The following is a 10984-nucleotide window of genomic DNA, read 5'->3' on the forward strand; positions in this document are numbered from 1 at the left end:
ATAGAGTCTAGTTTTGAAATGAAAATTGTCAAGGACTGCTTTCTAATTTTGTATTCCTTATCTGCCATAAGTAAAAGCTCTAAGTACAATAACTCTATATGCGACCTCTGAACAACATACTACACTGCTGCACATGGTCATGTGATGCCACACTAAACACAAGATTCCAAACAGAAATATGACAAAAGCTGTATGAGCAGAGCGAACACCATGCACAGGCTTGTTACATTGTCATAGCTGTGCATGCAGCTAACATCTGTCATCTGGCGCTCCCTAGCAACTGTTCAAACATACCTATTTCTAACAGGTCATGGGAAAATATGAATGGTGTTTTGAGAAGCATTATTTTTGAAGCAGATTTCCTTTTATGCAAGATGAATTATTTTAACTGTCAGAATGTGCAATTAATTTCTTAAATCACAGAGGTTTTGGTCCTCATTCAAAATACTTTGAGGACCAGCCAGTCAGAAAAATTTTGGGACCAGAAGACCAGACATTTGTCATCACTCAAAATTTTGCTGGCACATTTTTGTTTGACATAATTTAAAGGGTAATACATGCAAAAAGGGAGCAATATTATATGTGAAAGACTAGTGTTTCTTGTGGCTGTACTATATGTACGTAATTAAACAATGAATTTTCCTATTTGCATGTTCACACTATTTAACAGTGATGTTGCTATTGGCTGACTACATCAAGTGTCCTGTGCACTAAATCTCTGCTATCATTTTCTGGCAAGATAACATGACATGAGCTATGCTTGGCTGATGAAAGCACATCACAGTCTCGATTTTAGTGCTTTGGAAACTATGGTGCTGTGTTTGGTGGAATTTGTAATTATACTTCTGTAATAAGAAAATGTGCAGCCCATATGTTGTTGTGCATCAAAGATCTTTCCAAAACACGCTATTTCTTTGCTGGGTTTTGTTTACTAAAGTGCTGAGAAGTTCTATGCCACTGCATAAAACTTATACTATTCAAAGGCTTAATAAGTTTTACAGTTCTGAGGGAAAGTATACCGTCACTTAAAATGGAGAGAAACTGTATTTCCACCTGGGAAAATGTGTATTACACCGAGGAAAGTTTGTTTTTCACCTGGAAAAAAGTATTTTTTATCTGGGAAGTCCGGGAATTTTTTTGCCTTCTCCATGTATACAGCCTGTCTTGTCATGTTCCATCTAAAATGTTACACTCTTCTGTGATCTGTTGGACAGTCAGTCTTTGAGTGTATGCACAATTTTGTTGGTGTTCCTGACATGAGTGTCATAGGTAGACATTGAAGGGCGTCCTGAATGAGGGTCATCTTCAACTTCTTGCCAGCCTTTTTCAAACCATGTCAACCATTTGTAACACTGAGTATGGCTTAAGCACTCATCACTGTAGGCCTTCCATTTGTAACACTGAGTATGGCTTAAGCACTCATCACTGTAGGCCTTCTGCATCATTTGGTGTGTATCTGTAAAAGTATTCTTGTGTTTTACATAAAATTTAATGCAGACACATTGTTCCTCTAACTCTGCTATCTCAAAATTTGCAACCTGTGCTACACCATGTTCTTCTCAATACAGCACTGAACAATAACTAACAGGCATACAACAATGTAACTTCCACCAGCAGTTACACATTAAACAAGGTGTGTGCAGAGATGCCAACCGCATTTCACTCCAACACACCATTGGCACGAAATTATGAATGTTCCAGAATTTTTTGAACAGACCTCATAAATGCAATTTACATTTTGTGAGGATATAAAATACACAATGGACTAACACTGAATGTTGTCTGGTTCTAACTGTGCTAATCCTACCATTTACTAAGTCATTTATGTGATTTATCAAAACTACAGTGCCATAGGTTTGGTAGTGCATAACTCTGTCCAGATGGTTAGTCTACATTATTAATCCTCTGTATGCCAAAAGTTACAGATGTGAATTGTCCAGTTCTGAAAAATGGTCCATGAAAATAGAGATCAGTCATTGTTGCTACTATACATTATTTGCATAGATAGTCAACATTACAGGAATTTCACTGTCACTTCTGATCAAGAAAAGTTTTTGTTCTAGTGATTGCTGTATTTTAGTGATAATTCCTCAAAATGATTTTATTATCTCCAGGGTTTAGCCTGGTAATAAAGCTAAATGTAGTGGAAAGTCATCACCTTCCTGTGCAGAATTTAAGAATTTCTGGGCACAGGAAACTACACTGCTTAATCTTAACTGCTTCCAATGTCATAACTTGCTGTGCGAAAGGTGTTACTAATGATACTTCAACAACTCATTTGAGTGTTGAGTGTTTTATTTCTACATGAATAATGTAGGAAAATATCGATTGCTACTTACCATAAAGAAGATAGATTAACTTGGAGACAGGCACATTTAAAAGACGCTTACATAAAGCTTTCTGTCACTGCCTTCTTCAGCAAAAGATAAACACACACACCATTCATATACATAAGCAAGTACACCTCATGCACACATGACTACCACCTCCAGCATCTCAGGCTAGAATGCAACTATCATGTGGGATGCAAGCAGCAATCTGGAGGGGGCAGGGAAGGGAAATGGATAGTAGTGTATGGGTGGAGGGAGATAGATGCATGCCGTCTGAGGGAGGGCACAGGGACCAGAATACCAACAGGTGCAATGTCAGAAAATTGTGGGCCAAGGAGGTGGGGGGAAAAAAGGAGTGAAAAAGGAGAGGAGCAGTGAAGGATGGGCTGGTGCATTGGTAGAGAGCAGCAAACAAAGAGGGTGAAAAACGAAAATGGGGAGGAGATGATAGGACAGGGAGTGGAAACTGTTGGGTGGAGGGTGTGGGGACAGTATGCTACTGTAGGCTGAGACTGGGATAATTACAGGTGCGGAGAATGTATTGTAAGGATAACTCCCACCTGCACAGTTCAGAAAACCTGGTGGTGGAAGGGACGATCCAGATGTCTTGATAGTGAAGCAGCCATTGAAATCAAGCATGCTATGTTCAGCTGTATGTTGTGCCACAGATTGACCTAATTTCCTCTTGGCCACAGTTTTGCAGTGGCTGTTCATCCTGGTGGACAGCTGGTTGGTAGTCATACCAATGTAAATAGCTGTACAATGATTGCAGCAGAGCTGGTAAATGACATGGCTGCTATCACAAGTGGCCCAGCCCCCGATGTGGTAGGATAAACGTGTGACAGGACTGGAATAGAAAGTGCTGGGTGGGTGGATTGGGTCTAGCACCTGCGTCTTCCACATGGATATGATCCTCATGGCAAGGATTTTGGATCCTAGTGGCATAGGGGTGGACTAGGATGTTGTGGAGGGTGGATGGGTGACGGAACACTACTTTAAGTGGTATGAAAAGGATCGCAGGTAGGACGTCTCACATTTCAGGGAATGATGATAGATAGTCAAAGCCATACTGAAGGATATGCATCAACAATGTAGGAGCAGATAGATTACTTCTTATCATAAAGAAGACATGTTAAGTTGCTGGCAAGCACAGTTAAAAGACACTTACATAAAGCTTTCAGCCACACCCTTCATCTGCAAAAGATAAAAACATGCCCTTCACATACACAAGCAAGCACACATGACCACCAATTCCGGCAGCTCGGGGTGGAATACAACTATCACATGGGATGCATTCAGCAGTCTGGAGGGTACAGGAAAGGGCAAGGGATAGAAATGTGTGGGTGGGAGGAGAGAGATGAAGTCTGGTGGAGTGTGCAGGGACTAGAATGACAACCGGTGCAGCATCAGGAGCTTGTGGGGCATAGAGTTGTGGAAAAAAAGAATGAAAAAGGAGAGGAGCAGGCAAACATGAGTGTGCGCATTGGCAGATGGTGGCAAACAAAGAGAGTGGGAGGTGAGAATGGGAAGGATATGATGGGAAGAGGGTGTGGAAACTTGTGTGGAGGGTGTGGGGATAATATGTTACCATAGGAGTGGAGAATGTATCATAAGGATAACTCCCATCTGCGCAGTTCAGAAAAGCTAGTAGTGGTGGGGAGGATCCAGTTGACTCAGGCTGTGAAACAGCCATTGAAATCAAGAGCGTTATGTTCAGCTGCATACTGCGTCACAGGCTGGTCTGCTCCCTACCAATTCTCCACCAAATCCAGGTCCAAAACATTCCTGTAACACTGTTGTTAACCTTTCTACCAAAACCTTCAGCTCCACAGAAGTTTCATTCCTAACCAAAAGCCTCACTTTTAGCCCTACACCCAAATTTGACCACTGTGGATTTGCCAAAGGCTGACTCTTCTTCTTCCAACCCATGCAACAGAAGCATTTCTTTGCTGCCGATCCCTCTAACCAAAACCACAAAAATCCCAACATTCAACCCTGTTTTTTCCAGTTCATACCACCATCCAACCATGATCCTACACCCCCCCCTCCCCACCCCCTAACCTTCCGCTCGTCACCTTCCAGGAATTCCTTACCTTCAGCTTAGCCTCACCATCCCTCCCAAGGTCCCTTCCTCAGAACACCAACCTTTCAGAAGATGTAAGAATAGCCATACATGACCTCAAAATAAATCCCGACCTAATCATCCCTGGGCACCCACCTTTTATATGCTCCCCAAACCTCACAAACCCAATAATCCTGGACACCATGTTGTGGCTGGCAGTTGTGTGTCTACTGAAAGAACTGGCTCTCATTGACCAATGACCAATACCTCCAACCACCTTAACACCTTCTTGTCTATCTACTTCACATGGTCCTCCTCAACACAACGTACCACCTTCCTCCTCTGTGCTCTATCTGCACATCTGACCACATTAAATCCACCAACCACCAATAGTACCTGCATTTCGGATCTGTCATACCTTTTACACCAAAAAATTCCTCCCATACAGTATGGCCACCCAGGGCAGCATATGTGCAGTGACAAAGACTCCCTTGTTCAATATGCTGAGAGCTGTCACAGACAGGCACTATCCCCCAGACCTAGTCCACAACAGAGATCTCTTATGCTATTTCCCCTCACATCCCCAACCCTTCTATCATCCCCAAGAACCAGCCACAATGCAGTGCCTCCTTTGTCACTCGGTACCAGCCTGGACTGGAACAAATGAACTAAATCCTTCACCAGAACTTTGTTTACCTATCATCATGCACTGAAATGATGGACATCTACCCAAGATCCTTTCCACCCCTCTTAAAGTGGCGTTCCATCACCCACCCAACATCCACAACATCCTAGTCCATTCCTATGCCATTCCCAATCCCAAGCCCTCGGCACAAGGGTCATATTCCTGTGGAAGACCCAGGTGCTAGACCCACCCAGTTCAACCGCCCAATGCTTCCTGGTACTTTCATGTCACATGTCTATCCTACCCCAACAGGGCCTGGGCCACCTGTGAAGGCAGCCATGTCATTTATCAACTTTGCTGCAGTCATTGCACAGCATTTTATATTGGTATGACTAGCAATGAGCTGTGCCCCAGGATGAACTGCCACTGCCAAACTGTGGCCAAGATCAAAGTAGATCACCCTATGGCACAACATGGAACTGAACTTAATATGCTTGATTTCAATGGCTGCTTTATTATCCAAGCCATATAGATCCTCCCCTCCACCACCAGCTTTTCTGAGCTGTGCAGATGGGAGTTATCCTTACAAAACATTCTCCGTACCTGTAATCATCCCAGTCTCAGCCTATGGTAACGTGGCGCCCCACACCTTCCACCCAACAGATTCCACCCCATCTGTCCTATCGTCTCCTTCCCAATCTCATATCCCAGTTTCTTTATTTGCCACACTTTGTCAATGCACCTGCCCATCTTTCCCTGCCCCTCTCCTTTTTTGCTCCTTTTTTCACCACCTCCCTATCCCACAACCTCCTGACACTGTGCCTGTTAGCATTTTAGGCCCTGAACACACCACTAGATGGTGTTCGTCTCTCTCCCTACCCATACTCTACTATTCATTCACCTTCCCTGCCCCCTCCAAATTTCTGATCACATCCCACGTGATAGTTACATTCCAGCTCGAGATACTGGAGGTGGCAGTCATGTACACATGAGGCGTGCTTGCTTGTGTATACGAATGGTGTGTATTTCTGATTTGCTGATCAAGGCGGTGACTGAGAGCTTTCTGTAAGTGTATTTTAATTGTGCTAGTCTGCAACTTAACATGTCTTCTTTATAATAAGTAGGAAGCTATCTTTTCCAACCTTGTATATATTCCTACCTGGAGTTTCCATTCATTTATTTCTACACTATTATATCTAAGACACAAAGGAATTATAGGTATTGGCTGCAAGTGAGCATTGATTGAAATTAAGGGGGAAAGTGGAAATTTTGTGCTGGACAGGGATTTGAACCCAGGTCTCCTTCTTACTTGGCAGGTGCACTGACCACTAAGCCATCCAAACATTGTGGTCAGTGGAACTGTACAGGCTACCCCAGCACAACCCTGTCAGACCCAAATTCTCGACTTACGCACACACTGCTAATTTAGTGCCCCTTGCCCATTATCCTCTTTACTCGTGGCATTTCACTGACTTCTGTAAGAGTTAAAGCTTGGTGTACATTTGCACTGGAGAGATCATTGGCCTTATATGTGTGCATGTGATATCTGTTCTTTTGGAAAATATATAATTAAGGTTAGATGACCAACAATCTCTTCAGTGCAAATACCACCAAGCTTGAACTCTGACAGGAATTGGCAAAATGCCATGAGTAATGACGAAATGGGCAAGGGGATACATTTATAGTTTGTGGATAATTTGAGAATTTGAATCTGACAGGAGACATGCTAGGGTAGTTCATGCAGTTCCAATGAACACAGTGTCTGGATGGCTTAGCAGTCAGAGTATCTGCCTAGTAAGTCTGAGGCCCAGGTTTGAATCCCTGATAGCTGCTGGATCAAAAGTGAGACAAAAAAATTGTTGAAGTGTTACATTGATCATAGATTAAGCTGAATACATTAATTCTCCAAAAGCCAAAAGATTTTTGAAGGAAGAACTTCTGACAAATAAATTTATAGAATGATGTGTTGTATACTATTGGAATTATGCTCAATTTATGAGGATATGTGATTATTTTGTTACAGATTAAAGCTGGTCTTGGAATGTGTGTTATTAGCATTGTCTTTCTGTTGGTGCTATTTCCAACATATGGAGGAGTTTTATATGGTTTGAATGGATTTCCAAGCTGGGCTGCGAATAGTAATACAACCGAAAGCTTCCACGACCTATGAAAAGGGGAAAACATGAAACAGAAGGAAAAAATGTGCTGTTGGATTTATGTTCCAGACATTTTCAGTGCACTAAATATGTCTAAACACAGATACAATGCCTGAAAAGTGTTACTTTTTGCAAAAATTAATTGTATATTGCAATTAGACTGACTAGTGACTCATTTTAAGTCATTTATTGAATTACTGACAGTTTACATATGCAGTCTTTTATGCTGTGTGCAGATTCAGAGTCTAGGTTAAACTTTTAACTAGAATCTGAACACACTTTGATCTCATACACTGTCAGTTTTGTGACATGTATTGAGTTATTGTAAATCTATGAATAGTTATTGTTTAGAGGCTGGCAGTTATGAAGCATATGATATTACAATAACTGTGTTGAAATGAATTTAACTGAAATGCACTGAATTGTTATTGATGTGTGAAGATCACTGCCTGCTCTTAATAGATGGTAAAGAAAGACAGTTGATGGAGTGAGGAATACAATGGCACAAGGAATAGATACTCAATAGGAATAGAAACAGTTGTACTTTTTACATCTTGTACCTTACTTTGCCAGTTATCTTTTGTGCCCGGTAAGATCAACTTCTGTAATGAAAAAAATGAAATATTATGAGCTCTGCTAAGTAACATCAGTTTATGGAAGGAAACCAGTATTTGACAGGGTGCTGAAACTCACTGTTGTGCCAAAAGTATTGTTTGTGATACAGAACTGCATCTTTGTAAATAAAATGCCTTTTTGAAGTTTGATAATGAATTATGATATCACATATTATTTATTATAAAATTCTAGTGAAAATACATAAAAAACAAAATAAACAAGAATTACTTTACAATGAATTATTTTTCTTGTAAGTTCCCATCCATCAAAAGACAGTTACAGTACATTGACTTATAAGAGAGCAATGTTTTAATGTCACGGCTGCCACTGGAACAATGACTCATGAATGAAAGTGGCTGTAATTTACTGCCCCTAATGCAGTGTCAAAAGATAAAATATGTAGCAGTTTTCTGGACTATGCTGATGTAGCAGGTTAAAACTGGTAAAACTAAGATTTGCATTCTTTAGAGAAACATTTTTCAGATAAGCTAGGTCAATGTAGCAGAAGTAGAAATTATCTACTGGTATATAAATTTTAAACTATTAATGGAAAATCTCATATAAAGATATGAAACAAATACTAACAAAGAGATAGAGGGGCTGGCCAGAACTTACCTCAGGTCAGTACAGCCGATAGATACACAAAACAGAACAGAAAATTTACGTATCCTAGCTTTCAGAACTTTGTTACTTCACCAGGGAGGAGAGAGGGGAAAAAGGGTAAGAAGGGAAAGTGGATTCAGTTACTCACAACCCAGGTTATGAAGTAACAGGGGAAAGGTAAACAGGGAGGGTGGCAAAGATGGAGGCATGGGTATATAAATTTTGTAAGACAAATTGTCTGAAACTTCATGTACATGTTATGATTTTATTTTTTGATAAAACTGAGCATTGTACTTGTGGAAATACTGTTCTGTGAGGTAACATCGCTGGTGGTAGATTTGGTTCCAGTGCAGCTGACTCTTTGACAGACAGTTGGGCTGAAAACTTCACTATATTGAAATATTTGTGCATGCTCTTATGACTATAAATATTGTTCTTCAGAGTTTCAGGATTGCATGGTTGTTTGTCATAAGCATCTCCTATCCCCTGTGGATCTACACACTTTTCTAATTACTTATGAGTCATTTGGAAAAATAAGTCCTGATAATGCAAGTGCTAATGTTCAGTTGACAATAATTTCCTTCCTGCACTACAAGAAAAGCTGTGTCATGAACTATCTCCAATTCTGTGGAATTTTGAAGGATATTTTTGTGATGTCTGACAATTTTTTTCTCTGGTCACCTGATAACTTCCAATGGCCAAATCAAGATATCTAAATGAGCAACCCAATTTCCATGGACCTTTGCCCCTGAACAGCTCTAAAAATAAATGAGACTTGGTAACATAGTGTTGGAAACGTCTTAAATGAGTACTTCATTTCTGTTACTGACAGCTTGGAGTTATCAGGTTTGGTGAACAGTGCAATGGAGTATCTGAGACCAATCTTTAAAAATAACTTCAGTAAAATGGAAATGATGCTCTCATCTTCCAAAGAAGTAGCAGCCATCATAAAATCCTAAGAATCTAAGTGTTCCAGTGGGTATGACAACATATCAACCAAGATAATCACAGAGTACTCATGCGACTTGAGTTCTATCTTAAGTTACTTGTGTTACAGCAGGGAAAGATTTAGGAAAATTAAACGAGGAAAGTGAGGCTTATCTCAGAGCAGCCATCAAGTGGTTCCAACTCAATGACTTGCATATAAATCATGATAAAACTGTAAATATTCTCTCTAGCTTGTGTGTTAAGAGTGATAAGATTGATTGTGTCTCAGCTAAGCTACTTAGGATCCATCTTTACTCAAAATTATCATGGAAGAGTCATACCGATTATATTTGTACTAAGTTAGCATGTGTGACATATTTGTTAGGTAAACTCAGGTCATGTGTTAGTGGTAAGTTATTACTCAATGCATACTTTGCCTTTTTCCACACCCATTTAACATATGCCACTTTGTTGTGGGGAAACTCACTCGGAGCAAAACAAGTTTTCATTTGGCAAAAGAAGGCAGTCAGATGCATCCATGAAGTCAGAAATAACGAGTCTTGTAGACCATATTTCAATAATCTAAAATACTAACAGTTGCAGCCCTCTTTACATTGTCTGATACACACAAAAGAAAACCAACACAGTTTGTGCAAACTACGACAATCTATCCATCACCATGACACACGTATAAAACAGCAAATTGACATCCCAGTTGCTAGACTAAAGAAAACTCAGGATAGTTACAGGTACATGGGAGTAAAACTATTTAACATGTTGCCAATAGAGGCTCATAATGTGTCACTGAATGGGTTTAAAAGTGTCACAAATAAATGGCTTAGAGAAAAAGCTTTTTATACAATAGAAGAGCTTATAATGTGCACTAAAGATGATCTTAAGTACTGGTACAAATATAGTGTCACTTAGATTAAACTTATACATGTAAATATAATGCAAATACCTTGTGCAGCATCAAGGGCAAATTTTTGTATCTTATTAGACAATAATAATCTACAATATATTACACCATTTCTGTTAGTTATGTAAACTGTATACGTACACAAATGACGACATAAATTGCATTTTTAATGCCTAAAGATGGATAATAAAATAAATAAATAAAAATAATCAATCTCTTATCAGCGGAAGATTTCCGGACTGGCTAAAATATGCTGAAGTTAAGCCTCTTTACAAGAAGGGGGATAAAGAGATACCATCAAACTAGTGACCAATTTCACTTTTTCTCGCTTTCTCAAAAATATTTGAAAATGATGTCTCCTTAAGCCTCTGAGTGCAAATAATATATTGTCCAAGTCTCAGTTTGGATTTCTTAAGGGTTCTGATATATTTACACTTACAGTGAGAATGTACTTAAAACATCAGATGATAAATTAGAGGCTACTAGCATTTTCTGTGACCTATCAAAAGCTTCTAACTGTGTGAACCACAGCATTCTCTTAAGTAAATTAGAATGTTATGGTATCGATGGGAATGCAGCAAAATGGTTTGAGTCTTATCTGTTTCGCAGGAAACATAGGGTGTTGCTACAAAATACCTGTGCAGTAAGCAGTCAGTCTTCATCTGACTGGGAAATAATTACATCTGGTGTTCCTCAATTTCCATCTTGGGTCCATTGCTTTTTCTTGTGAACATCGATAACCTCTCA

General features: G+C 39.8%; 1 protein-coding gene across 4 annotated transcripts in view; it reads left to right on the forward strand.

Moving 5' to 3' along the window:
- The window catches only part of LOC126419292 (protein I'm not dead yet-like), a 263495-nt gene extending 255522 nt beyond the window's left edge, over nt 1-7973 (forward strand). For all 4 annotated transcript variants that reach the window (XM_050086458.1, XM_050086460.1, XM_050086459.1 and 1 more), the window contains one exon: nt 7041-7973. In XM_050086458.1, coding sequence (XP_049942415.1) covers nt 7041-7187 — 147 coding nt within the window. In that variant the 3' untranslated portion in view covers nt 7188-7973. The remainder of the gene's footprint in view (nt 1-7040) is intronic.
- Nucleotides 7974-10984: the final 3011 nt, after the last annotated feature.

The sequence above is a fragment of the Schistocerca serialis genome, chromosome 9 (genome assembly GCF_023864345.2).
Source record: "Schistocerca serialis cubense isolate TAMUIC-IGC-003099 chromosome 9, iqSchSeri2.2, whole genome shotgun sequence".
NCBI classification, from domain to species: domain Eukaryota; kingdom Metazoa; phylum Arthropoda; class Insecta; order Orthoptera; family Acrididae; genus Schistocerca; species Schistocerca serialis.